At 39.1% G+C, this 24,912-nt stretch overlaps 10 protein-coding genes across 11 annotated transcripts; 6 read left to right on the top strand and 4 right to left on the bottom strand.

Moving 5' to 3' along the window:
• Window positions 1-376: 376 nt before the first annotated feature.
• On the bottom strand, window positions 377-2,416 carry LOC145701014 (uncharacterized). Its single transcript, XM_081778242.1, has 5 exons — window positions 2,311-2,416; window positions 2,133-2,266; window positions 1,936-2,054; window positions 610-767; window positions 377-564 (listed from the first exon to the last, which is right to left on the bottom strand). The coding sequence occupies exons 1-5, from the start codon at window positions 2,392-2,394 to the stop codon at window positions 388-390; spliced, it is 672 nt and encodes a 223-aa protein (XP_081634368.1). The 5' UTR covers window positions 2,395-2,416; the 3' UTR covers window positions 377-387.
• An 874-nt stretch (window positions 2,417-3,290) lies between these two features.
• On the bottom strand, window positions 3,291-5,011 carry LOC145697703 (uncharacterized). 2 transcript variants are annotated; one of them, XM_081774928.1, is made up of 6 exons: window positions 4,868-5,011; window positions 4,468-4,672; window positions 4,165-4,422; window positions 3,967-4,119; window positions 3,708-3,894; window positions 3,291-3,662 (listed from the first exon to the last, which is right to left on the bottom strand). In XM_081774928.1, exons 1-6 carry the CDS (start codon window positions 4,932-4,934, stop codon window positions 3,480-3,482), a joined length of 1,053 nt encoding a protein of 350 aa, XP_081631054.1. In that variant the 5' UTR covers window positions 4,935-5,011; the 3' UTR covers window positions 3,291-3,479. The 2 variants fall into 2 exon arrangements, with proteins under 2 accessions (XP_081631054.1, XP_081631046.1); XM_081774920.1 differs by having other exon boundaries at window positions 3,708-3,901; window positions 3,974-4,119.
• Window positions 5,012-9,594: 4,583 nt separating this feature from the next.
• Window positions 9,595-13,132, top strand: LOC145709454 (beta-hexosaminidase subunit alpha-like). The gene is made up of 7 exons (XM_081787173.1): window positions 9,595-9,806; window positions 10,746-11,297; window positions 11,697-12,202; window positions 12,464-12,535; window positions 12,597-12,666; window positions 12,728-12,893; window positions 12,939-13,132. The coding sequence occupies exons 1-7, from the start codon at window positions 9,651-9,653 to the stop codon at window positions 13,061-13,063; spliced, it is 1,647 nt and encodes a 548-aa protein (XP_081643299.1). The 5' UTR covers window positions 9,595-9,650; the 3' UTR covers window positions 13,064-13,132.
• A 257-nt stretch (window positions 13,133-13,389) lies between these two features.
• LOC145710740 (uncharacterized) lies at window positions 13,390-14,201 on the top strand. Its single transcript, XM_081788471.1, has 2 exons — window positions 13,390-13,467; window positions 13,553-14,201. Exons 1-2 carry the CDS (start codon window positions 13,435-13,437, stop codon window positions 14,135-14,137), a joined length of 618 nt encoding a protein of 205 aa, XP_081644597.1. The 5' UTR covers window positions 13,390-13,434; the 3' UTR covers window positions 14,138-14,201.
• A 69-nt stretch (window positions 14,202-14,270) lies between these two features.
• On the bottom strand, window positions 14,271-15,805 carry LOC145709921 (LIM domain-containing protein DDB_G0271356-like). The gene is made up of 6 exons (XM_081787618.1): window positions 15,655-15,805; window positions 15,327-15,609; window positions 15,012-15,102; window positions 14,828-14,970; window positions 14,441-14,561; window positions 14,271-14,399 (listed from the first exon to the last, which is right to left on the bottom strand). Exons 1-6 carry the CDS (start codon window positions 15,749-15,751, stop codon window positions 14,292-14,294), a joined length of 843 nt encoding a protein of 280 aa, XP_081643744.1. The 5' UTR covers window positions 15,752-15,805; the 3' UTR covers window positions 14,271-14,291.
• Window positions 15,806-16,643: 838 nt separating this feature from the next.
• On the bottom strand, window positions 16,644-17,751 carry LOC145711577 (trypsin 3A1-like). The gene is made up of 3 exons (XM_081789268.1): window positions 17,546-17,751; window positions 16,812-17,483; window positions 16,644-16,663 (listed from the first exon to the last, which is right to left on the bottom strand). The coding sequence occupies exons 1-3, from the start codon at window positions 17,742-17,744 to the stop codon at window positions 16,644-16,646; spliced, it is 891 nt and encodes a 296-aa protein (XP_081645394.1). The 5' UTR covers window positions 17,745-17,751.
• An 872-nt stretch (window positions 17,752-18,623) lies between these two features.
• LOC145711575 (uncharacterized) lies at window positions 18,624-19,123 on the top strand. The gene is made up of 3 exons (XM_081789267.1): window positions 18,624-18,748; window positions 18,788-18,958; window positions 19,001-19,123. The coding sequence occupies exons 1-3, from the start codon at window positions 18,734-18,736 to the stop codon at window positions 19,121-19,123; spliced, it is 309 nt and encodes a 102-aa protein (XP_081645393.1). The 5' UTR covers window positions 18,624-18,733.
• A 192-nt stretch (window positions 19,124-19,315) lies between these two features.
• On the top strand, window positions 19,316-20,723 carry LOC145709544 (uncharacterized). Its single transcript, XM_081787236.1, has 5 exons — window positions 19,316-19,479; window positions 19,521-19,887; window positions 19,929-20,151; window positions 20,193-20,373; window positions 20,414-20,723. Exons 1-5 carry the CDS (start codon window positions 19,316-19,318, stop codon window positions 20,601-20,603), a joined length of 1,125 nt encoding a protein of 374 aa, XP_081643362.1. The 3' UTR covers window positions 20,604-20,723.
• LOC145709556 (complement factor I-like) lies at window positions 20,585-21,287 on the top strand. The gene is made up of 4 exons (XM_081787248.1): window positions 20,585-20,752; window positions 20,798-20,898; window positions 20,941-21,033; window positions 21,075-21,287. The coding sequence occupies exons 1-4, from the start codon at window positions 20,673-20,675 to the stop codon at window positions 21,242-21,244; spliced, it is 444 nt and encodes a 147-aa protein (XP_081643374.1). The 5' UTR covers window positions 20,585-20,672; the 3' UTR covers window positions 21,245-21,287.
• A 1,082-nt stretch (window positions 21,288-22,369) lies between these two features.
• On the top strand, window positions 22,370-24,833 carry LOC145711574 (rho GTPase-activating protein 18-like). The gene is made up of 8 exons (XM_081789266.1): window positions 22,370-22,636; window positions 22,680-22,873; window positions 22,950-23,081; window positions 23,132-23,282; window positions 23,946-24,129; window positions 24,177-24,521; window positions 24,564-24,659; window positions 24,702-24,833. The coding sequence occupies exons 1-8, from the start codon at window positions 22,370-22,372 to the stop codon at window positions 24,824-24,826; spliced, it is 1,494 nt and encodes a 497-aa protein (XP_081645392.1). The 3' UTR covers window positions 24,827-24,833.
• Window positions 24,834-24,912: the final 79 nt, after the last annotated feature.

Below are 24,912 nucleotides of genomic sequence, written 5' to 3'. Positions count from 1 at the left end.
GCCGGACTCACAATCGTCCTTGCAGCTCAGAAATGTTGAGAAACAATGTCCATCACAAATTTCACCAAGATCAGCGTCACTTATTAATTTAAAAAAGAGTGAACTCTATTATTAATATTTACGGGCAAGTTTCGTTGACTTGTTTTGGGCGAAAAGCAATTGCTAAATGGCAAAATAAAATGAGCAATTTTCTCATCTCTGGAATCTCTCTGAAGGAAAAAACCTCTCTTCGATGTAACAAATGATATTTGCACTGTGCTGCGCGAAAAGGTCACTTTTCCGTTAACTTCGCGGAAAATAAAACTTCAAAATCATATTGATAATATCTTCGATTATATAAACAGTCAATAATGTTTGTACAATATCTAGCCGACAAGCGAAGAAACTCTAGCTCTCCATCGTTTCACCAGCAATTTTCAGTCCTTCACTTTCATTTTCACTCGTATCACTATCTTCTTTATGCTCCCCTTCTTGAATTTCCGAAGATCCTTCTTCTCCTTCCCCGTTTTCTTTCGAATTATTCCTCTTCCATTTCATCCTTCGATTTTGAAACCAAATTTTAACCTAAAAAAACGATCGAGAATTTTGGTTCTCCTTGTTGATTTCAACCTGTGTTTCAGTCAAGCAAAGCATCGTCGCTACTTCAAATCGTTTTGGCCTTGAAAGATACTTGTTCATCTTGAATTGCCTCTCTAGTTCCAATAATTGCTGCGAGCTGAAAGCTGTTCGTGGTCGTCTAGACTTTCCTCCAGTTTGTTGCAAAAGCCCTGAAAAATAGAGATAAAATTGTGTTTATTGATTAACTCGTCCTTTTTTCAGCGGGGAGGGGCTCAATTAATCAAGTGTTAATTCTGTAAATTGAAGGTTTATTCGCGATGATTGCTTGCGCCCAATTACAGGCGAATTTACGAGTGTTGATTAACTTGTCCAAAAAGGTTGATACACGCTTGATTAAAATTAATTTATAATCAATCCGCATCGATAACATATTAATTCCAATAACGTCTTGATCTATCACTCTTGATTATTTTTCAAATTGCTTTGGACACCCTTAAATTAGGGAGCTCGCCATCTTGAGCTGGACTTTTTAAGGTAGTTGCCGGAAAAGACAAAAAAAACATGAATCAAACAAATTCATGGAAGTGCATTTTTAGATTGCCAATGAGATTGCTGTATTTGGCCTACGGACCAATCAAAACCCCGATCTTTAAAATGACTCCCATATTTTGGTTCTGCCCAAAGTAAAGGCAATTTGGATCAAAATTTTGGTCAAATTTACAACCAATCAGATTTGAGCATTCAGTCAAAAAATTTAAGGGGGGGGGGTTCTTAAAAATACTCCATTGTGGACCCTGACTCAGGTTTTTTGCACAGGCTTGCGGAGCTTTGGATCTTACCCATTAAATTTTGCTAACAATATGAAATCACCATATGATCCCTTCCAATATTCTATATATCACGTGATAATTTACGAGCGCCCCTCCCGCGCCTTTTCGATAATAAATTGGCGGCCCCCTCTTTGATCGCCAAAAAGGCAGATTTTAAGCGGAACGTCGATCTTGATATTTTTGAGTTATTAAAACTGCTAATTTGTGGTTTTTGTTCGGTGTTTTATGACGCTTTCCTACTGTGCCCGGGGGCGATTTATGGCTTGGGCACACGCTGGCTTTGTTCTATTACAGGCGATTACTAGTTCATTCCTCCCAGCGTGTTGATAATACTGTATTTGAAGAAGGGACATTATGAAACCTGCTTTTTGTCAAAATAAGGCGGATACAGTATCCGGGATACTCCCTTAACGAAAGCAAGGAGAAGGCAAGTTCTACTGTCGAATGTTCATTAGCGCGATTATTTAACTAAGTGGACTGTGATGAGCCTCGTCAGGCTTGTAAAACTTGCTCAATTAGCACAAAGAGCCCATGTCTCTTTACTTACCCTGATATTGCCCGATTTGAAAAGGATGAGTGGCCAGACGATTCAGCTGCAGACTCATTAACTGATTGTTCTGAGCGATGTTCTGCATTAGATTTTGATGATACCAGGCGGCCATTTCACTGAAAAATAAGGGTATCTCAACGAAAAATCAAACAAGCGAAAGTCTTCTTCAAAATCGTTCATTAGCCCTTTCCTACCTGGATTGATGATTGTTCAAACTGCTCAGCTGAGCTGCCAGTGCTTGAAGTCGCAGTGGATTCATATGCTGTGGCATGCCCTGAGGCTCGTGACCGTGCCCCTCTTCTGTCGAAGAATCGGACTCTTCGTTTTTCTAGACCGAAATTTTCTCTTCCTTGATATCATTTTTCGCCCTACCTTTTGGCTTTTGAGAATCGAGTCAATTCCAAAGTTAATTTTCTTTCCTCCTTCTTCCTCTTTTCTACTGTGCATGATTTCCATTGAGTAAAAAAGAATCTCTTTTTTTTCTTTGCTTCTATTAAAAATTATCAGCTTCAATCACGTGATAATTGAATTTGATCGAACACGAGAACACGCGCCAGAGGGCAGCTTTTTTTCAAATGGCGCCACCATTTTTTTTTTCCAAATTAATTAATTGTTATAACTTTTCTGACCTGGCCCGCCTCTGGTAATTATGGAAAGAAGGAGCTAGAAAAATGAGTAAGAAGATTTTCCTGGCTCTAGCTCCTAATTCTTTACAAGCTATAGGATTAGCTAAATACCCTGAGAATGAGAAAATAATGAGTCAATTATTGAATTATCGAAGAATTTTGTGTTTTTGAAAATTTTTCCAAAAAAGCTTTTTCTGAAAAAACTGTCGAAATAAAACTCTAACTCTGAACATTTTAATTGAGTCGACTGCAACTCAATCAAAGCCCTAAATCAAGTTATCGCAAAGAAAAGAGCAGAGAAGGTTCGACAATGAATAACAACTTGAATCGAGCAAAAAGAATGCCTCAAAAACTCGCGGAAGATTACAGAGCATCAAAGAGAAGTTCAGCTTCAAAACTTACTTTTGGAATAAATGTCATTTCTAGCTCCACCAATGCCCGGCGGTCTCGGATCAATTCACCTAGAAATCGATGTATTATTTGGTCAGTTTAGTTTTCTTTTCGTGTCGAAAAAATCTTAGTTGCGATTATTTTCGGCGTTTTTCTCTTTTCTTGGTCATTGAAGCTGTCCACGAACTAACCAAGAAAATGGATAAAAAATTTGATAATAGAGTGAGACCCTTATTTGTTTTTATCCATACCAAGATCGCTTTCTTCAAAAACCCTGCTGCCAGAATCAAGAGAATCGATTCAATAAATTCTTGAAAAAAATTTTTTGTAGAAAATTTATTGATATTTTTATGTACAGTCACTTATGAAAGATGAAGCATGTTATTTCCTTTAACCAATTTGTTGCCCGGTAGATGACTCAAATTTTTTGAGTGAGTCTCATTTCCCCGTGATTTGCCGGGCAAAAATCGGTAAAAGAAGATTTGGCGAAATTAAAAGCTTTGGCAAAGAAGGTTGAAAAAATAATTACTCTTCGATCTTTTCGCAGGTGTGGTAGACTTCGGCCAATTTCTCGACTCCGGGGCAGGGATCTTCGCCGCCGTTGAGGAACTCGTTGGAGGCTTCGATGACGCAGTTTGTCAGGCCGTCGCATTTGTCGGCGATGATGTCAGTGACGACAACAGTACTGCCGGTTTTACCCTTGCAAAGCTAAATTGGTTGGTAAACATGAGTGAATCTGTGTTTGAAAATTACGTTGATGTTGGAATCAGCATCTCCTCGGCAGAATCCTCTGGTGCTTCGTCCATATTTTGCTCGGTCGATTTTGATGGCGTATCCTTCTGGGCAGTAGATGTCTCCATCGTAGTTGGCGTTGGCGGGTTTGTCCATCACTTCGCAAACTGGAGAGTAGACGCTGATCGCGCCACCTTTAGCGAACTTTTTCAAGGGTCAGAATTGTCTTTCTTACGCTGAAATCAAGGAGAAAAAAGAAAAATAATCGACCCATTCCTTTGTGTAAGTGCCCTGCTTTCGGGCAGTCTTGTACGAGATCGTCTGTCCTTCTTCATCCTTTTGGAGCCACTGGCAGTAAGGGGCACTGTCGTTGACGTTGGTGCAGTACTGGTAGTTCGCGTTCAAGTTGTATCGGTCCAATCGCTGGAAGAGTCTTGAAAGAAGGTAAAAGATGTCGAAAAATGCCAAAATAGCTTACCTGTAAGCAGATGTGATGCAATTGACGTCGGACATCATTGTCTCTCGGACGACCATGGCGACTCTCCAGGTCATGTTCCAGTGGAGTTTGTCTGGAGTGGTGGCTGGGATGCCTCGGCCAGACTCCTTGTTCTTCTTGTTCTTTTTGCCGCCTCGGTTCTTCTTTTTCTTTCGGCCGCCCTCCTCGGTGGATCGTCTTCGTCGTGACTCGAAAGTGTCTTCAGGGAGAGTGATGTCTTTGCATTTAGCATAGGTTCTCCTTAAAATTTTTCGTTATAAAACGAACTTTGAATATAGGACTTACAAGGCTCTGTTGACAATGGCAGTGTATTGGTTTCCCATTCGCTCTCCAGCACCTCGACGAGCACCTGCCCAGACTTCATCGGAAAAGACAGCTTTTCCATCAGTTCGCGCGTTTTTGAGGAAGCCAACGGTTTGGCTTTCGTTCCACCAGGATGGCGGGGCGGCGGAGAGGAAGCTGCCCAAATCGGCATAGAGTCGACCTTCACCTTTGATAAAAATATTTTTAAGGGGACATAAGATGATTAAATTAAGGGTAGTACAAGGTAGAAATGATTTGGCCAATCAAAAAGCTAAAAATAATTTTTTTCGAGAAAATATTTTAAGAAAATGAAAAAAAAAACATAAAATAGAATAAACGATGAGATACCCTTAATTCTATGCTCTCTTGAATCTTAATTTACCTTTATTCTTATTCTTATTTCTTCTAGCAGCGACGCTGGCGAGGAGATATGTTCCAAAGAGTTTCATCGCGGTTTAATTTTATTTTTCAAAAATTATCTTTTTTAAAAAAAATATGTAAAAACGGAAAGCTATTTTCAGCACTGACGAATTGACCAGATACGCGCTTTTTAATAAAGAGGTCGAGCGGTGCGTCGCGCGCGTGACTTGGCGCCAACGAGCAATCTACCGCGAGAAATCGTGCACGGCGTCTATTGAGAAGCTTAGGCGCCCGAAATGACCTGCGACTGAACTTTTACCTCTGACATAGATAATGTGAAGAACATACTTACATGCAATGAGGTCAAAAGTTTCTGAAGGAAAACTCCCTGGTTTTTGCCTTGAGTTTTGATTTCGGATAGAGGCAGCTCGAATAAAGACCCTTTACTACAAATTGTCCATTGGCAATATAATGTGCTTTCTGAGGCTCAGAATTTGAGCCTAATATATCTTTTTATCTTCAAAGGCAGACAAATTGATTATCTTTTATTAAATTTTCTGTCAAACGGATGAATCATCCGGGATGATCATATTTGGAAGACTTGATTTTCCGTAAGAACAATCGTCTTGAGCGGCGAATCTTGATGAGGCAATAGGGTTGGCCAAAAAAATCGAAGGTCGTGCGACCAACACAAGTCACCCCGCATTCGAAGCGCCTTTTCTAGGGGATCATTTTGATGTATAAATGAAATCGGTCGCGCAACGGGAAGGCATCGAAAAAAATGTTTTTTTGAAAATTTCGATTTTTTCGATTTTTATGAAAATCAATGTCAAAAAATGACTCATAACTTTTGCTGAGTCATTATGACGTCATCATTCTTATTCTAGAAATGTTAATGAGCGTCTGTTCTTTCAATCAAGTATATATAAGAACCATTTTAATTGCTCTTTTATCGTCAAAGAAGCTTTCAAAAGCAAAGTTAAGCAATAAACACGATATATATACTATAATTTGCATACTGATTAAGATAAATAGCAGTATTTATTATTGTTACTGTACAGATGAAATCAGAAATAGTCATTTTATACGAAAAAACCATTTGCATTCTTCAAAAACGTAAAAGCATGTATTAAGTTTTGTTTTAAAGCAGATTGAAATTTAAATTTTGCGCAACTCTCCAAACCATGTGGGATCATGACTCAACAAAAGATATGACTCATTTTATAATGGTTATATTGTTCAAAATCGAAAAAATCGAAATTTTTAAAAAAACATTTTTTTCGATGCCTTCCCGTTGCGCGACCGATTTCATTTATACATCAAAATGATCCCTAAGAAAAGGCGCTTCGAATGCGGGGTGACTTGTGTTGGTCGCACGACCTTCGATTTTTTTGGCCAACCCTATGAGGCATGCATAAGATAGCCACTTTCTTATGTAAGATTCTGAAAAAAGAGCGAGTTAAATTACAAAAAAAAATGATACGTTTTATGAGAAATCTGAAGTATCCTTGTTTCCGCTGCTGATCAATCAATTTTCGAAGAAGACAGAGCATCTCTTGATAGAATCTATCGGATAAAATGTCATGTATTCAGAATTAAAAGCTTTCAGAACAAGCCGCATCCAGGTTGCTGATCAGCTGGACGCAGTTCTTAATCTACCATATATTTACTAAATTCATCATTCGAAGAAATAGACACATAGAAAAGTGAAGTGTTGCGATTAACAAATCTTGATTCCAAAAAAGATCATCAGGACCGCTCGATTACCAGCTACTTATCCATGTCAAGATCAAAACTGGCAGAAAATTATCACATAACTAAAGTTTATCTGTTTTTTTCGCGTTTTCAAGTAAAATGTCATCTTCACGATAAAAAATTTCATTACCGTTAAAATTTTCCAGTAATGAATCATAATCTGTTATCACTAACTGATCCCGTGATGATTCAAAATTATTAATGACGGTTTTCGGATATTGATAAAATTAACGGAAAACGGAAGAAACGGTTAAAAAAAACAAATTACACGGAATAGTTTTGAAGATATTTTTTAGCTCAAAAAATTGATATGTTTAAAAATAAGATGAGAAAGAGCCTTCATTTGATTCTGCACGTTTTTGTCCCTAAAATCGAGATTAACTCTACGGATATATTTTGTAAATTAAGAAAGTCTAAAACTTCGATAACTCGTAAACTCGGTTATCTTTTTTGTATGTTATGAAGGTACGGGCTCAGGAAAATCAGCTTATACGTAACGCGTTGCAGTTATCGTGCATAGGCTAAAAAGACACGGGGAGCGAACTTTGCGCTCCACTGTTTTGAGCCTAAATAAGGGCAGGTAGTTTAGTACACCTCAGCGCTGGATTAGAGTTTATGCTCGCTAATAAATAGAATTTGTACAACACGTTTGCATGATCAACTTCCGATTCATGAATAAAAATCAGAGCTTTTCCCTTTCTGTCGGAAAAGATGTTAGAAAAATACTCAAGTTTTTGACCTTTTAGTGAGATCATTCTTCAAAAATAAGTCGTTTGGGCAGGAGTCTGGATTTTGGCGTAAAATGAAAAGCAAAAGAAAACGAAATTTTTCGAAATTTGAAAGCGAAAGCGAAGCGAATAATTTATCTTATGGCTTAATTTTCATCTTTATTTTGAATTGCTGTAAGGATATCATGACGAAATGATGTATTTTTGGACATTCTTTGCCATATTTGAGGAAATTGTATACTTCCTAAAGTATTTTACTATAAGGCTGCGAACATAATTTACTTTTCGAAATATTTTAAGACGCGATTTTTCTCCAATAACAGGAGAATCTAAAATTTTGATATATAAAACAGTCATTTTTGTATTATTTGACATTTTTTAATTCGCAAAATAACTGTTTTCTTGAGCCAAACTTGCACATAGAAAATCACCGTAAAATGCAGAAAGCTTCTTCCCGGTTAAGGCTCAAATTTATGAACAAAAATGCTGATGCTAGTAATTCACCTGATCCCTGTCAATTTTCTAGAGCCCCCAAAATGTGCAGAGCGCTATTTGTGCGGCACTTTAATCTGACTATTATTCGACCCGTAGAGCATTCTTCTGAGCGTGTTTTTGAGACATTCGCCATCTTTGAAGTTTGCTAAAGTGGAACGCTTATTAGAGGCACACGTTTCTTTTTCTCCCTCTTTACAGAGCAATTATCAAAATACGAACAAAATTTCAATTTTCGTCAAAAAATCAAATTTCATTTTCTGAAAAAAATTTATTTAAAAATATTATTTTTTGAATTATTTATTTTTTATTCAATAAGATGATAAAATTTCTAATTATTTAAAAAAATATTTTTTGATAATTAAATATTTAAAATAAAATAATTATTTTTATAAAAAAATTTTATCTAAAATAAAAAAGCATGATCAAGAAAAGACTCATTAGAAAATATAATGAGCTAAATAATATGTATCTTTTGAAGAGCGCGTTGGTCAGAAAAACTCGTTCAACTAAATTGCTATCTCTAAGTTCGTCAATCTAGGATACTTGAATTGTTGAAAAAAAACACGTGAGTCCAAAGTTTAAATTTACAGCTCTTGAATTTCGAGCCGAGAATGCCCCACTATTCAACACCGAAAAAAAGACCTCTAAATGGTCTATGATCACGATAAACGTAAGAAAAACACGACCAAGCTTGTTGCAAAATTAATAAATGCGGATATGTAACCTCCGGAGCCATGTCGAATTCTTTACGGCATGGAGATGCTCTCAAAAGATAAAAATTGATTATACATGAGATGAGCTAGTCTAAAGTCTAAATTTTGAATATTTGGAGTAGTCATGTGACTAGAAGTCATCAGTGTTCTAATGAGGTTCATTCATCAGTTTAGAGGTTGTGTAAAATTTTTTTGAAAAATGATAAGCAACAGGTGTCCAACCGATTTGCCAAGTATTCAAGGTTATCATTTTCGAAGATGGTGTAATTTTTGGTTTGAAAACGTATGAAAAAGATAGATTCCTTTAGGTGGTAGATATAAAGAATCGCCATTTTGGTACAGCTTTTTTTTCCGAAATTTAACATAGTGACACCCTTATTTTACTTCGAAAATGAAAACTTTTGACCTTTATCTACTTTCTATCGAAGCCGAAATTTAAAATTTGTAAAATTTTTTTCACAAAATTTTTCATCAAAATCGCTTACTTTGAACCCTATCTCTAACCCTAACCCTTTTAGGTTTTGACGTAAATTTATATCTAAATGTTTCTTCATATTACGCTATGTTTATTTGACGCAGGAAAAATACCATCATTTGTTGCTTGAGCAAAGTTTATCCAAAAACTCAGGATACGCTCCGTTTTTTTCCAAATCTGTTTAGAAAGACAATAACGGAGCACATTTTAAAATTGCGTGGCCGTCAGCTTGAATCAAAAACAAACCCTTTATGTCACAATAAACTTCATATAGGAGAAGGAACGTTTCAAGAGCCGCTCTATCAAGCATTTCCCGTAATCGCTAATTAAACATGGTCGAAAACAAAAAGAACCACGTTCATTTTTGACCATTTCCAGCAAAAAAATTACAAACCACAAGAGCTTATTTAGATACAAGAGGTTCAAAAACCGCTCTTAGAATTTCCCAATGCGTTTTTTTTTGCATGTAAGTGGTTCGCTCCCGCCCTCAAGAGCGATTTATGATCCTGTCGCAAATTTACAAACGAAAATGAAAAAATGAAAAATCGGAAATTTATTGCTGCAATTGGCAAATACGGCACTCTCCTTAAAAACCCTCCCACTCGTTGAAAAAACGCATCACAAGATCAAAATCTTGCGATGAGACTTTTTAGCTTTTTATACGGTGTGGCGCTGGCACGTGATCCAGCGATAAGTCCGACTTACACGGGAACGATTTGGCCGAAGCCACAGTTTTTGGATACGAGAAGTGATGTCTATACGATTGATACTGCGAGTATCAAATTTATTCCACAGGTACTATGATTTATAGGCTTACCGGACTGAATTTCGACTCATTTTTCTAGCTTGATTCAGTGGTCATGTGACACAAATAAAGAAAGCCTAGAACCAGGGCTTTCATTTGAGCACCATATCGAGCGGTCTGGGTCATACCCGCAAGGCAATTTATGGGACCGGAAGTTCCAAAATGGACACTAGAATTGTTTAGAAGATTTTTTCGATGCCGGGCCGGCCTCCTCGTAAGTCGTGAGTCAGTTATTTAGAAAGCTCAGGCTCTGAGCTTTCAGAAGAGCCCAAGAAATCTTAGTGCATGCCAATTTTTGGCCATCAGCGATCAGTTTAATTGTCAATTTACTTCCTATTTTGGCCATTTTTTGGGAGAAAGTCATCAATTTCAGTGAAATTTCACCGCAAAAACAAGACGTCAAGCGCTCGCTGAAGGCCACAAACCGCCATGCACTAAGATTTCTTGGGCTCTACTGAAAGCTCAGAGCCTGAGCTTTCTAAATAGCTGACTCTCGACTTCCGAGAAGGCCGGCCCGGCATCGAAAAATTCTTCTAAACAATTCTAGTGCCCATTTTTGAACTTCAGGTCCCATAAATTGCCTTGCGGGTATGACCCAGACCCCTCGATATGGTGCTCAAATGAAAGCCCTGGTTCTAGGCTTTCTTTATTTGTGTCACATGCCCGCTGAATCAAGCTAGAAAAATGAGTCAAAATTTAGTCCGGTAAGCCTAATGATTTATCACCTACTACTAATAATTCTTTCCTTAAGAGGTAAACTCCCTTAATTTTTGGGGAGGTGGCAGGAACCGACAAATTTTGCGTAGTAATTTTCAACCAATCAGAAGCCATGGGTCGGCAAACCGGCCAATCAATAGTCAAGTAGTCGCGTGCGCAAAATTTGGCGAGTTTTTTGTCGATTCCTGACACCACCCCTTATTTTTTCTAAGATAACTCATGATGGCCCGGATTGCGATGTCCTCCACAATGCAACTTGGCGATACACTCAGTACTTTAACGATCTTGCCGCTCGAATTCAACCCCACGAGGAATCCGATCCGGTTCGAAAACGCCGAAGTCTCAACTCAAACAGCCATCCAACTGTCAATACAGTCACATTGATCATGCCCGGAACCTGCGAAAAATGGCCGATGTCTTCGATCCAGGAGCATTACGATCTCCATCTCGACGGCGAAGGAGCGACGATTTACAGCGACACGGTTTGGGGAATCCTCCGAGGTCTTCAAACCCTTTACCAAGCCACGACCCCAATCATGACGAAAAACGGCGCAGTAGAAAAATACGAAATCAACGGAATGGCTGTTCAAGACTTTCCCCGATTCAATCATCGAGGATTTTTGATGGACACAGCTCGCCACTTCCAACCCGTAAGTGTCATCAAAGAAGTTCTGGATGGATTGGAGATGAACAAGTTCAACGTTTTCCACTGGCATCTCGTCGATGATCAGAGTTTTTCATACGATTGCAAGCCGCTGCCGGATCTTGCTGGTAAAGGAACGGCTTGAATACCGTATTCAGAATACGATCTTGAATTAACAATACAAAGAACATTAATTTTAAAATCAAAAAATTTTTTTTATTCTAGATTTTTCTTCAATTTTTAAATTTCTTATTGGTTTTAAATTTTCAATATTTTTAAAAATTGAAAACTAAATTTTTTATATTTTAAATTTTTTTAATTTAAATTTTTTTTGGATCTAAAAAAACTTAATAAAATAACGGTCTTAAAGCGGTTTTTGTGATGTCTACCCCCTTAAGAAACATCCTGCTTTCTCTCTCTTTTGGTACCGGATTTTGCCCCAAAATGATCTTTCTTTCTTATATTTATTATGAACAAGTGCTTAGTATAAAAGTAGAGGGAAGAATTCAAGAGTCGGTACTCAGCCTTGAAAGGTGCCTATTTTGCGCCATCGCGGAGCCACGTTTACGCGCTGGAGACAATCAAGGAGATTATTGAATACGCGCGAGTCCGGGGCATCCGAGTCATTCCAGAGTTTGACACGCCCGGGCACATTGGCGCGGCGGCCAAGGGACACCCCGGTCTTGCTACGGTCTGCTACGATGCCGATGGAAAACCGACAGGCTTGCTTGGCCCAGCAGATCCAACAAACGAGTCGAACTACGATTTCATGCGAACTGTTCTCCAAGACTTTAGAAACGTCTTTCACGACGATTATGTCCATCTGGGAGGCGATGAAGTGTCATTTGCTTGCTGGAAATCGAATAAAAACATCAGCGATTGGATGTACCAACATGGCATTTCCGGCGACTACGCGAAGTTGGAAGAATATTGGGTCAAAAATGTGCTGAACATCACGAAAGAAGTCGGATTCAACTACATCGTCTGGGAGGAAGTTTTCGACAACGGGGTTGAAATTGATCCAAGGCCGGTTTTTCAAAAAAAAAATCTGAAAAAAATTTGCACTAGAAAATTTTATCCGATTCGAAAAATGATTTTTGTGACCTACTTGCCTTATTATGAAGAAAATTGCAAAAAAAAAACTGCAAAAAAATCGTGCTTTCGCGTATTTTTGACAGATTTGTCAACCAAATGCATGCACAACTCTGACAAATGACGGTCAAAAAAACTAGGCCACCGTGCTTATTCTGAGGAAAAACGATTCCAGATTGATGAAACCTTCTAAAGTACTGTTGTAGAAGTCTGGCTTCCGTACCATCCATTAAACACAACTCGCGACGTAACAAAAGCCGGCTATAGGAAATCGTTATCAAATCGCGCGGTTATCTTCATTTTGTAACAAATTGATAATGTTAAATAGAGCGCTTATTAGCGCGCCGTGGTATTTGGACCTCATCAGCTACGGAAGAGATTGGGTTTACTACTACAATGTTTGTGGCCTTTTCTCCTTCTTAACTGCGAATTTAGACCCCTGCTTCAACCAGTTTTTAGTACGAGCCACTTGCTTTCAATGGAACAAAAGAAGAGGAAGACTTGGTCATTGGAGGAGAAACCTGCCTCTGGTCGGAGTTTGTCGATGCATCGAATTATGTTTCACGACTTTTTCCACGAGCTTCTGCCGTTGCCGAGCGACTCTGGTCAGCAAGAGATGTCACTGGTATTCTTCGATATTTGCTTTTTTATACTTGAGCCTTTTTTGAAGATGTGGAAGACGCAAAACAACGAATTCATCAAATGAAATGCAGAATGAACCTTCGCGGAATTCATGCGGAGCCTGCTGATGGTCCTGGCGCGTGCCCGATTGAATTTGAGCGAGCCGACTACTGAATCAGTAGTACTGATGACTCAAAATTTTTTGTCAATGCTTCTTCGGAATTTCCATCAATAAATATTGTTTCAACGAAAGTAATGTTTGTTTAGAATTAGTAGCAAAGGGCCTAATACTGTCTTTAGCCCTTTCAAAATATACAAATTTTCTGGTTTTCCCTTCAAGACGCTTCCAGAAGGTTCTTTAATACAATTTCTGAAAGGGAAAGTCAAAATCATCGTTACACATTCTCCACAATGATTGCGCGCTTTCAACTCGCATCGTAAAAATTAATCATTTTCCTTTCTCTGCCTTTAAAACCAAGACGCCGACAGCAATCGCCGAACAAAAATCGAAGTTCGAAAAATTCAGAGAAAAATTTCATTAGAGAATGACCGATTCAGAGAAAAAGAATGAACTTAGAGTATGTCAATAATTTTGAATTTTATTACATTTATAGAGATTTTTAATTAAAACTGTTATATTCATGGCATAAATTTTTTATTTAGCATCGAAACGTTGGTTCCGAAAGTCAATCAAAGAATGTCGGACCTCCTATAATGAATATAGGACCTCCCGCTGCCGGTGGTTTTCCAGAATTGATTTGTGGTCGTAATGAACAACAACGAGCTCACGAGGATGATGTTGAACAAGGTCAAGGTCATCCTTCATCCAGAGACGAAGAACCTCTACTTCAAGGGGACGACGATACTAGCAATCAGGAGACCCAGCAACTCCAGCCTCAGCAGCCTCCGCAGCAGAACCGTCAGATTCAGGATTGGTCATGGAAGGATATTGTTGTCGGACAGCTTGTCCAATTGACCCAAGCCGTCGTGCCACTCCTCGACGCGAAAACAAAAGGGGAGAAGATACGTAATTATCTCCTCCTGGTCCTCGGTGTCTTAAACATCGTCTTGGTCGTCTTGTACATCGGTTTCCAGCTTGTTCGAATGATTTTCTACCCCGAGCAAACTTCAGCGCAAATCATTGACGCTTTCTTCACTAAGATTAGCGAAAAAATCTTATTCTCCGGCGCGTCTCCAGTAGCCATTGACGTTCATTTGGAAGTTCCTGACCTTGCTACTGAAAATTAGCTCTTTATTTCTTCTGTCTGCTATTTTTTTTCTTGACATCTCACAAAAAATTAGTTACAATAAAAAAAAATAATAAAAAATTGGCATTCTCTCTTTCTCAGGGATCTTTTTCGCTTTGCTTATTTCGCAGGAGACGGAACAAACAGTTAATGTATTAACATGGAATATCATCAGTTTTGAGAAAGCAAGATTTACAGAAAATGAATTGTTGAAGTTCGAAGCATCCGCCCGCGCTCGGGTCCGATAAGTTGTTCCCACATTCCTGAAACTGCATTAGATTTTGCTCAAACAAATTGAATTTACATGGCACGAGAAGCATCTGCGGTGAAAATGGCGATTCCCTAGAATCACTTCTTCAATGAGTCCATCGTAAGAATTTGCTCTTATTTTGTCGGAACAGTACCAGCAGGTTGACAGAACATTTCTTAAAAGAGAATTCAATTTTTAAAAATCCCTGAAAAACTCCTTATAAGGAAATATTCGTTAGGGCATTGATTGGCCGTAAAAAAAAAGACCCATAAAAAAGCGCGCATTGTGCGAAGCTGACAAGGTCACCTGGAAACAGATGCCATTTACTGCCGCCCATTTCCACTTCCTAAAAGCAGGGTACCCTTTTTTCGCAAGTAATTAATCAATTTCGAAAAGCCCCTAAATCCCTATTTGTCAATCTTTCTCTTTTACATCACTTACTCTTCATAGCAGCCAATGCAGTAAAATATTCCTCCTTGATGTCTGTACTTCTGGTGGTAAAGGAAAGTGTCGCAGGAATCGCATTTGAAGCAGTTTGGATGATACAGTTCCGAGTTGACATTCAAGGCCATTCCTATCAGTGGCTGAAGGTTTTGGGTATAAATGGGTAAAGAAAAAATCGTACCTTTTCGCATTTTGTGCATTTTTTGGCAAATCGGGAAAGATGACATTGCTGGCAGTAGAACTGTTTGTCTTCTCCTCGTTTGAAATCATTTCTGAATTATTATTTTTTAGTCAAAAAAATAATTTTTTAATAAAAAATCTCTAAAATGAAATTTTCTGATAAAAATTAAAAATTCATCTTTTTCGGATATTTTTAAAGTGGAATCCCTATTTTTTTATTTCAAAATTTTATTTCCGAAAATCAAACTGAATCGATAGCCCCCCTACTGTCCCTAAACAAACCGCCTCCCGCCGTGTTCGAAATTAAAAAGCAAACCTCAATAAACTTTCGCCACAGTCGGCACAGTTCAAGCAGCTCTTGTGAAAGCTCTCGTTGAGCACGGTGCATTTCGTCGCCGCCATGACGAGTTTGTTGCACAGGCCGCAGAGGTCTGGCAGCTCGGGCCAGCTCAGTTCTTCTTCGAAGCCATCGTCGGAGGTGACCACTTCGGGCCGGAAGGAGATTCGTCCTTTTGCCGAAACTGGACGGCAGGTGACGTTTTTCTTTGGCTTTGAAAGTGAAAGCGCGTTGAAATGATCGACTGACAATTTTTCCAATTCTAGATTTTTGACTCGAAATTGCAAAAAAAATGAAAAAAAAATACCTGTTCTGAGTGCTTTTCTATTTCTCTCATTACTCTTCGACCTCGTCTGCTGCTTCCTCGAGCTCGGTGCACTTGATGGTCTGTTAAATTTCAACATGTAAGAAAAATGGAAAGTTGAAGCTCGAATGATAATCGAACTTTGACGAGTAAACTTACTGTAGGCCGCAACTTTCGCCACTTAGGGGCGCAAAGCTCGCGCACTTACTTTAACCGTATTGCCAACCAAATCGGGAGCGAGGAGTTAGCAACTCAAAAAATAAAAATTCATGACGTCAGCATTTTTTCATTTCATTTTTATTTTGATTATTACACTTTCATTGAGTAATTTGAGCTTCTTGACTGTTTCTTCTCCGTTCCAATCGATGAAAGCCTTCCTGCCGCGGTCGTAGACTTTTTTTCTGATGTTAGTTAATCGGATTGAAGAAGACTTACTTGAGTGACTGTATCTCGAGGACCTTCAGCCATGTCGATTCGGCAACATTTCCAGGCGATTAGGAAGAATATAAGAAGAGCGAGCAAAAAGGCGGCGAGAACTGTCAAAAGAGGGCTTCTTTGGGTCAATTTTTATATTCTAGAAATCGGTTTGCTCAGATAAAATTTCTGCGATATTTTTTTCTATTTTCAATAGATCAGCGCACCAAAAATGACTGAAAAGCTCGGTTTTTGGCAACTTTATGGTTTTTTTTCAATTTAGGATTTTTCAAGGTTCTTTGATTTTTATGGACACATAAAAATAAGATTATATAATATAATAATTTATATTAGATTTAAAGTTTATTTGACCCTTATTTATCATTTAGAAAATTGACGAAAGCATTCTCTGTAAAATCATTTTCCTCTTTGATTTCCATATCCAAAAACTCGGTAATGCCAGCTCGCCAAAAAATGAGAACTTGCGAAAAAAAGATAGACGCGCACGCGAACGAAAAAAGAAGAGTCAAGACGAATTAAAGTTATTAGATTTGCGAGACATTTTCTCTTGGCATTTATTAGATCCATGGATGAGCACCTGATCCTGTTTGATTTTAGCGAATTGATTTTTATTTTATGCTCGGAAAATTTACAGTTCGTCGAAAAAGAGAGGATCTTCCCCCCTTTTAAAATTTGTTTTGTTCTGTTTTTTATATAAAATAAATAAATATTTGGCAATTGCATACCTTGAACAAATCGATGCTCTTCTCCTTCCCACAAATTCCCATTTTCGACATCGAGCAAAGTCGGTGCCAAAATTGAGTCTCCAAAACTCGCCTTGTTTACTGGCTCCCCACAACCATCCGGAATCTCATCATTCGACTCCCCAATGAAAGCGAGCATCCAATCTCGATAAAGCGGAATGTTGGCGTACACAGCGGGCATGTTCTTCTCCGCACAGCCGTATCCGTAGCTAACTGCGCCTGTTGCAACCCATCCTTGGTTCGTCTTGCAGACGAAGGGCCCTCCAGAATCTCCCTGGCAGGCGTCGAGTCCGCCTGGTTGGTAGCCCGCGCAAAATTGCGATTCATCAAGTGGCAGTCCAGTCCAGGTCGCGCCGCCCTGCGACTCAAGAATCGACTTGCAAGATGCTTTCTCCCAAAGCGGGAGAACCACATGAGTAAGCCTATCATTCGACCCTTTGCCGAAGCCACTAACGACGCATCGGCCAGAATCGGAAGGAACGAAATCCGAGTAAGGCAAGCACGCGGGTTTTACAAATTCCGTCCAGGTGAATGGTTTTTCTAGCTCGAAAAGAGCGATATCATTGTGAAAGAAGTTATTGAAATCTGGATGAGGAACGGCTCGTTTGACAGGACTGGATTGGTATGATTCTTTTTGATTTCTGTTCAGTGGGGCTCGCGATTGTTTTTGATTTTGTTGTTATTTGATTCTTGAGCCCTTTTCTTTGCATTGAAACCTTCGGTATGGCCAGCAGAAAAAGTCAAAAGATTCGTTTCAAAATTTCCGACGCAATGTGCCGCGCCGATGACCACTTTTTTCGTCACGATTGTTCCGGCACAAATAATGTGACTTCCATATTTAGCGTAAAGCATCGCGGCTTGCCAGGGCCAGTTACCGAGATCTGAGACCTCTCCGCCGATGATCCTGGTATCCATGCGTTCTAGAGAGTCCTTCGACGGCCGGTCGAATGGAAAGCCGAATCCCTTTTCTCTGTTCGAAAAAACGAAAAACTTGAAAGATTTCATCTTTATTCAATGAAAAGTCCCGACTCAAAAATTTCGAACATTCACTTGAATTCAGAAGCAGAAACAGCAGTGAGAAAAAATGGAGAAAGCTGCATCTCGAAAATGAGAATTCTTCTTCTGAGCAAAAATATGCTCAGCGTTTCGAATTGAGAGCTGAAATCGGATACGGAACCGGCTTTGGGTTGTTCCAAAAAGACGCGGTTTAAGATTTTTAAGGCTTAGCATTTTCTTGTCAAAATACAATGAAAATTCTAGCATAGCTGTGTTGAATATTTATGCCTGAAAACTTAACCTAGTTTTGAAGTCTAAAACTTTTTGCAACAAAAACATTGAACGGAAATAATTTCCATACCGATGTATATATTCAACGATTGAGATAAAATGAAAACTTTTGACTTTTTGAAAGACCGATTTACTAGCGCCAAAAAGGTACTTCGAGAGAATCAGGGCACATTCCTAAATCTTTTCAGAAACTTTTTCCACTCAATTTATGGGGATGTGTAGGTCAAATGACGATGGCCCAGTTCAAGGGAATCATTATCGCTCAGTGGGTGATCCTAGTTCGTAAGTTTTTGGTTTCTGTGAATCAAATGACAGTTTTATCTCAGTTGTTATGTTCCTGTCGTTCGACGAGGTTTATCGTCTAGCAAACGATCATTATGAAATCGAGGGCTCTTCAGATCAGGGTGGCTAATGCAAAAAAATTGTTTGGTCCTTTCGTAAAGGAATAAACTAGCCACTCAAATGCAGAAAACTCCCTCTCCGCCGATTTTTACACCTTGCCGATTCTTTCCGTCAGTCTCGGCAGCGTAGTCATTGGCTTCATCGCTTCTGGCTTCGGAACCAGCATTTACACGACACACAATCAGGCCACACCGGAAACGAGCGTCAAAAGAGCAATGTTCAATATCACGGTAAATTTCATCAAATATCCTTTTTACCATTTTTACCAGGAATTGATTTTCATACTTGCTCTTATTTTCAACATCGTTCTGGATTTCGCGATTATTAATTTTGATATCTCTGCCACGCTCGAAACCGTCGACTTGTTTTCAGTCAGGACCGTCCATCTGGTTTTCAATGTGGCTCTTTTCTTTTTGGCCCTCGTCACTCTCATCATACAGGTTTGGAAGCGACTTCTTTTTCGAGTATTTTGAACGGTTAAGACTTGCTGCTTCTGGAATCAAATCGACCGCGAATGGATTTTCAACAACTTGGCTGAGGCGCAGACTGTTGCGGAGGAGAATAAGGCTGAAGAAAATGCCGAAGCTAAGGAAGAAGAAGTTTGATTTCTTTGTTCATTTTTAATTTTTTTAAGAATCCGGAAAATAAATGAATGAAGAATTTTTCAACCGCTGGTTTTTTTTTGATAATTTGACTGTAAGTAACAATGGCAGCGTATTTATTTGTCTTTCAATTATTTGCAAACAGAAAAAATCTGCAAGGCAGGAGGAGGTCTTCAGAGTGGAGGCAAAAAAAACATGAAACTTTTCCTGACATTTTTTGCGTTTTGCAGCGCGATAACACAGTCAACTTCAGCGATCGGGGATGACAATGAGTGCAAGGATAGTGACTCGAATGATGCGAAAAGAAGATGCGAGATCAACTGCATTAGTGAGGATGTCAAAGGAGTAATTGCCTGCAAGTATGTGGAGAAAAAGGATACCCTGATTCATCTTTTTTCAGAGAATCCTGCATTTTTGGGGCTGAAGACTATTACGAGTGCCTGGAAAGCTGCGAGGCCGACTTTGAATCTTGCCAACGAAACTGCCCTTGTGTCCCTGACGGACCCTGCCCCGGCGGCTGCGATGAAAACTGCCAGTCAAAATTTTGCAAGAAACCGAAGGAGTGCGAAAGTCCTCAGAATGACGCTGATCTGAAGCGATGCATGAAAACTGTTGCCGATACAACTGTTCAGTGCTTTGAGGATAACGACTGCAGCAACGCTCTCACGGGTCTGGAATGCTACGATGAGTGTCTTGATGCTCACTACACCGATCCAGCGAACCAATGTCTTTGCGAAGCGGGTTGTGAGACTGCCAAAGACTTTGAAGTGAGTTGAAATTTCCCTGAAATGATTGTTCAAAATTCTAGTGCATTCGAACCTTGAAACCAAAGAAGGTCCTCGGCGGGGTTACTTGCCAATCTCGAGAAGACAATCAGCCAATAGAAGACAGAATCGTAATGATCAACAATCCGAACGGAAATGCAACATTCGGAGATGCCGAAGAAATTTCCCAAAAATCCGTCCCTTGGAATGTTCGAATCGAGTTTACTGAAGACGGCTCGAGTTTTTGCAGTGGCTCAATTTTGACTGGTACATTTTTTCTTCTTTTTGATTAAAAACGGTTTTTTGAGAAAATCCAAGTGGCGAAAAAGACTACATTCTTACTGCAGATCATTGCTGTGATTCGATGAAGGATCGGCTAAAGCTCGGTCAGCCTACGAAAATAATTGCTTGTGATGCAAACAGAGAAGCTCAAGATGAAACGAATGAATTTTCCGTTGAAGCAGGGGAGAGTTTTACTATCCAGGAAAAGTTGGCGCTTTTTCTTAACAAAATGTTAACAAGCTTTCAGTGGCAAAGTTGGAGATTCCTGCTTGATCGAAGTCCCCAATTTGAGCGACGCGGCGGAACAATCACCTTATTATGATTCGACAATGGAGAAGTGCTTTCAGCCGATTTGCCTTGCAAGTGAACCGCCAAAACTTGGAACGATGTGCCATATTGCTGGCTGGGGAGTCACAGATACTCAGGATCGGACTTGATAATTCTGGTAATAAGGATTCTCCTTCGATTCTTGATATCGACCCCCTTAGCTCTCGTGGATATACAAAATGTTTTCGAGTCTTTTTGAGACACGAGAAACGTCGAACAATCTTCTTGGGGCGCATGTCAATATTACCCAATGTTCAAAGTATCATCGACGTTCTCATAGTTCAAATTAAAAAACCCATTTCAGTGACATTAAAATTGCCGTGCCAGCCTTCAACGACGGACAATATTTCTGCGCTGGATCATCCCCTGGTGTTGAGGATTCGATGAGAGTCGATTCATGCCAAGGTTAAAAGAAATTCTTCTTATGAATCTTCAAATGTTTTTAAGGAGACTCTGGAGGAGCCATTGTTTGCATGGAAGAGATCGAATACGAAGGAAAAGCCAAAAATGTCCCAGTTCAGTATGGTCTCGTATCTTCTGGTAGGGTAATCAAAAGGGATTTTTGCCTTTCAATGTTTTAGGCAAAAGTTGCGGTGAATCTGCCGGAGTCTATGCGAAAACATCGACGATTGTCAACACGATCTTGAAGAAAATCTACACAAATACATACGCACCGGAAATGGATCCCCGAGGAGTAATTCCGACGATGGATGAAGATGAAGATTCAGACTATTCTTACTACGGCTACTAAATTAGTTATTTTAGATGGCTGCAAACAGTGAATAAATAATAAATTTTTCCGACGAAAAAAAATTTTTTCTTATTTTTGTCGAAAAATGTTAAAATTTGTAAATTTTTTCATAACTCGCTCTCAGTTTAATTCGAGCATAAAAAATAAAAAAAATTCATTGTTTAAAAATTCCAAAAAAATCAATTTTACCTGAAAAGAACGCGCGGAGGAGGTCATTATTTCGTGAACAGAAGCGAAAATCACGTGGGCTGTAGAAAGTGGCCTCCCTGGCATTGAAATAAAAATGGAATGCAAATAACATCAGCATGACGTTTTCCAGAGTAAATAGCGTTATCGCGCAAACTTCGGGATTTTTTCTCAGCTCGTCGGCAAAATAAAATTGCCGTTATTTCAGAGCATAATCGAAGAAATTAAGAATTTTATACTTTTTTCAAGGTAAGTTTTTAATGAAATTTTTAAGAAAAAAGCTGTTTTTTTATGAAGATTTTTTTTACTTCTCAAATTTTTATTTGTCTTTTTTAAAGAAAAACTTCGTTAGCCTCTTTTTTACTGATTTCAGTTTGAAGTTTATGTTGGAATAATCCTCAGTAAGAAACGAGTGTCGGATTGAAAAGTATCGACCGAAATAAGAAGCCGTCGGACAAGACTGAAGCTGAATCGATTTCATTAAGGAAAACCGCTTGACCATTACTGAGAAATAGAGACAACAGGCTATGGAAAAAGAAAACTCAGGTAAAAATTCCGAAAATTTGAAATTTGAATTTTTTAATTTTGGATTGTTTTGGCCTTTTCTTTTTGTTTCTATGGCAAATTTATCAGGCCGAACGAAAGTAGCACGATTTCATATCGAACTACAGTAGCTTCGGGTAAATATTTGCTTCAGATGAAGAGCAGGATTCGCTGATAAGGCTGGGCGAAGATAAGAGCTTTTTACGGACCCTGACGAGGAATCAGCGATACAGCTTGACAAGGAGGATACAGGCAGAATATGATGTAAGTTTAGGATAAAAAAAAATCCATAAGAAAAATGAAGTTTGATGAATTTATTTCGCATTTTGAGTCTCTAGAATTCATTGATGCTGCTGACCTTATCTTTGTTGACGATGAGATGATGAATTTGACGAAATGTTTAAGAGAACAAAACGAAACAAGCGCTCGACCCTGCCAACTGCTTGGACAGAAAATCAACAAATCGAGTCCGATTCCGAAAAATCCTCAAGTTTGCCAACCAAGCTTCATGAAACGGTTCCGGAAGAAACGCAAAATTGCCGACATCAACTTCGATTTGAGCAAGAAACAACGAGAAAATGGGCAACTGCCATTGTCATACCGCCGCGGACGGGAAATGTGAGCTTTTCGGACCTCGGGGAGCGGGATATGGAATTTGTGCAGGTACTCATTAATGGATTTTGAACCAGAAATAGGGTTTCTTCAGACTGCTTGCATTTTGCACGCAGATGCCATTCTACGATCCTTGCGTGAAAGACAGCTCAAAATACCAAAGAAGACGGCTGTTTCGACAGAAGGTGACCTCTTCGAAATTGACCAAGATACCCTCTTAAATGTCGATCGGCACAAATTAGGCGCTCCCTGGCGTCAAGTTCCGCTCCTCATTGACCTTCTATGCAAGTGAGTATAAAATATCGGCTAATTGGATCGAAAGAATTTCTCATTTTTTTTGATCAAAAATTCATGATTTCCTCAGAAATACGGAGGAAATGGCCGCTACTCCTGGAATCTTCAGAACCTGTCCGTCGAAAAAGACGATTGTCGATGTAAAAGAAAAATTAGTTCATTTGTACAGAGAAGATCGCGCGTATTTCGACATTGAAGTGAGGTTTTGCTTCTTCTTTTTCTTTTTCGTTTACAGTAGTTTTTTTTCTCTAGGGAGATTTTGGACGAAGAAGCGTTCAGAAATCCGCTCATCAAAGGCGGATTACTAAAAGAGATCCTCGCTTCGTTTCCCGAACCACTGTGCATCAAGAGCTTTTCGCCTGGATTTGAAGCCGTTGCGAAATTAAAAGATCTTCAGAGTCAAGTAAGTTTATTGAATGATCAAAAATGTCGAAGCTATCAATCAGTTTCTCAAAAATTCATTTGCAAAAACAGATTAAGCATCAATCAAATTAGCATCTTCCCCCTCAGATTCTTCTTTCTGCTCGGTTTTTTCTTTCTCAGCCGCCATAAGAAAAGCTAGGAATGCAGGATGAAATGGTAAGTATCGCACAACTCGAACGATGCGAAGGCTGTTCTGACCAGATGAACGTCCATTCGCTTCTGGGCTTACTTTTTTCTTCGCGGCCTTAATTTTTTCTGAGGAAAATATTCTCACTGCGATCTTTTACATTAATTTTTTGTGCAAGATAGACAGAAATGCAGATCCCTAATGCAATAAATCCAACAGGGATTGCAACGGACAAAAAGTAGTCATTGTCATCTATCAGCTTCGAAGCAGATCAGAGCTAGTAAAATAGTGCAGGACTGGAAATCCGATAGAATTTTCAATAAAAAACCTTTTGTCAATTAAATCGCACTTATTTTACTAACTCTGGCGCATAGTCCCGAAAGCCTTCGACAAGATCTTCTAAAGTAGTCATTTTCAAATCTCTCGAATGAGCATCTCAGTGAAGTTCAATGAAAATCTGAACTAAGGTGGTTTTGAGTTACTTTTTGTATTATTTTCAATAACAATGACTTTCAGCTCGAGCTCCTGAATATGCTTTTCCTCACGCTTCCTACGACAAATCAGTACATTCTCCGAAAGCTTCTACGACTCTTCAAGAGAATATCCGAAAATGACGAGGAAAACAAAATGTCTGCGAAGAACATCGGAATTTGCTTCGCGCCGACCCTTTTTGTTGAGAAACATTCAAAGCATCAAAAAAGTAAATTGAAATAGCCTACTTCCTTTTCATCATCGAATTTTCTTCAGCAAGTGCCTCTCAAATAGCATCGATGCAAGCAAAAATGGACTCGCTCATTCTCGCCCTGGAAATCATGGTCGAATACCACGAGATCATCACTTTGGTCCCCAAATCGATCGTCAATCAACTGCGAAAATACAAGATGGAAATGGACAAAAACAGAATCCCTTCCCGCGGCCTCTGGAAGAGCCTCCTCCCTTGGAAAAAGCAAAAGGAGTTTTCAGAGCATTCGATTCAGAAACTCATTTCGGAGTCGAACAAGTTCATTGCTCCTGTGGCTGGTGGGGAGAACATGAGCCACAGGACGATAATGTTGAATATTGAGGATGAGAGAAGAATTCAGTATAAAACAGGTAAGCCTGCTCAAATGGCCATCTTAAAAAACCGAATTCTAGTGCCGTATTCTTTCGATGAAGCTACAGTAGTGAAGGACATGATGCGAACTGTACTCGGTCGTCACAGTAAAAATTCATTGTTTCTTGAACGCGAAGGTAAGACGCATATTTAAACCCTTTTTCAAAATGTCTCTGAAGGAAACTTACTGGAAGAAAGATCTGTTCCGAAAACCGCGAATCTGATGAGCGTCTTTTTGGAGAACAAAGGTGCCGATTTTGTGCTACGAACAATGCCCCTTGAGTTCAAAACCAGTGAAGACTGAAAAAGAATACTGTCATTTTGTAAATAATAAAAATGTACAAAAAACGAACAGAAAACTGGAATTTATTACCGCTCAAATAAGTGTTG

Source organism: Oikopleura dioica, chromosome 1 (genome assembly GCF_907165135.1).
Source record: "Oikopleura dioica chromosome 1, OKI2018_I68_1.0, whole genome shotgun sequence".
Lineage (NCBI taxonomy): Eukaryota > Metazoa > Chordata > Appendicularia > Copelata > Oikopleuridae > Oikopleura > Oikopleura dioica.
This window is presented reverse-complemented; position numbering and strand designations above follow the sequence as displayed.

Coding starts and splice junctions, on each gene's coding strand:
- LOC145701014 (XM_081778242.1), bottom strand. CDS start 2,394: ATGGAAATCATGCACAGTAGAAAAGAGGAAGAAGGAGGAAAGAAAATT. Junction 768..1,935: donor TCAAATCGGGCAATATCAGG/GTAAGTAAAGAG, acceptor TCTATTTTTCAG/GGCTTTTGCAACAAACTGGA. Junction 565..609: donor TTTGCTTGACTGAAACACAG/GTTGAAATCAAC, acceptor TCGTTTTTTTAG/GTTAAAATTTGGTTTCAAAA.
- LOC145697703 (XM_081774928.1), bottom strand. CDS start 4,934: ATGAAACTCTTTGGAACATATCTCCTCGCCAGCGTCGCTGCTAGAAGA. Junction 3,895..3,966: donor CGAAAGCAGGGCACTTACAC/AAAGGAATGGGT, acceptor CTGACCCTTGAA/AAAGTTCGCTAAAGGTGGCG. Junction 3,663..3,707: donor ATGCTGATTCCAACATCAAC/GTAATTTTCAAA, acceptor CAACCAATTTAG/CTTTGCAAGGGTAAAACCGG.
- LOC145709454 (XM_081787173.1), top strand. CDS start 9,651: ATGAGACTTTTTAGCTTTTTATACGGTGTGGCGCTGGCACGTGATCCA. Junction 9,807..10,745: donor GTATCAAATTTATTCCACAG/GTACTATGATTT, acceptor ATTTTTTCTAAG/ATAACTCATGATGGCCCGGA. Junction 11,298..11,696: donor ATTGCAAGCCGCTGCCGGAT/CTTGCTGGTAAA, acceptor AAGAGTCGGTAC/TCAGCCTTGAAAGGTGCCTA.
- LOC145710740 (XM_081788471.1), top strand. CDS start 13,435: ATGACCGATTCAGAGAAAAAGAATGAACTTAGA. Junction 13,468..13,552: donor AGAAAAAGAATGAACTTAGA/GTATGTCAATAA, acceptor TTTTTTATTTAG/CATCGAAACGTTGGTTCCGA.
- LOC145709921 (XM_081787618.1), bottom strand. CDS start 15,751: ATGTTGAAATTTAACAGACCATCAAGTGCACCGAGCTCGAGGAAGCAG. Junction 15,103..15,326: donor TGTGGCGAAAGTTTATTGAG/GTTTGCTTTTTA, acceptor ATAATAATTCAG/AAATGATTTCAAACGAGGAG. Junction 14,971..15,011: donor AATGCACAAAATGCGAAAAG/GTACGATTTTTT, acceptor CAAAACCTTCAG/CCACTGATAGGAATGGCCTT.
- LOC145711577 (XM_081789268.1), bottom strand. CDS start 17,744: ATGGATACCAGGATCATCGGCGGAGAGGTCTCAGATCTCGGTAACTGG. Junction 17,484..17,545: donor TTCTGCTGGCCATACCGAAG/GTTTCAATGCAA, acceptor AACAATCGCGAG/CCCCACTGAACAGAAATCAA. Junction 16,664..16,811: donor AGAGCATCGATTTGTTCAAG/GTATGCAATTGC, acceptor AAACAGGATCAG/GTGCTCATCCATGGATCTAA.
- LOC145711575 (XM_081789267.1), top strand. Junction 18,959..19,000: donor TCGTCACTCTCATCATACAG/GTTTGGAAGCGA, acceptor TGAACGGTTAAG/ACTTGCTGCTTCTGGAATCA.
- LOC145709544 (XM_081787236.1), top strand. CDS start 19,316: ATGAAACTTTTCCTGACATTTTTTGCGTTTTGCAGCGCGATAACACAG. Junction 19,480..19,520: donor AAAGGAGTAATTGCCTGCAA/GTATGTGGAGAA, acceptor ATCTTTTTTCAG/AGAATCCTGCATTTTTGGGG. Junction 20,374..20,413: donor AGTTTTACTATCCAGGAAAA/GTTGGCGCTTTT, acceptor ACAAGCTTTCAG/TGGCAAAGTTGGAGATTCCT.
- LOC145709556 (XM_081787248.1), top strand. CDS start 20,673: ATGTTTTCGAGTCTTTTTGAGACACGAGAAACGTCGAACAATCTTCTT. Junction 20,753..20,797: donor AATATTACCCAATGTTCAAA/GTATCATCGACG, acceptor AACCCATTTCAG/TGACATTAAAATTGCCGTGC. Junction 21,034..21,074: donor GTATGGTCTCGTATCTTCTG/GTAGGGTAATCA, acceptor TCAATGTTTTAG/GCAAAAGTTGCGGTGAATCT.
- LOC145711574 (XM_081789266.1), top strand. CDS start 22,370: ATGTTTAAGAGAACAAAACGAAACAAGCGCTCGACCCTGCCAACTGCT. Junction 23,082..23,131: donor TATTTCGACATTGAAGTGAG/GTTTTGCTTCTT, acceptor TTTTTTCTCTAG/GGAGATTTTGGACGAAGAAG. Junction 24,522..24,563: donor AAGAATTCAGTATAAAACAG/GTAAGCCTGCTC, acceptor ACCGAATTCTAG/TGCCGTATTCTTTCGATGAA.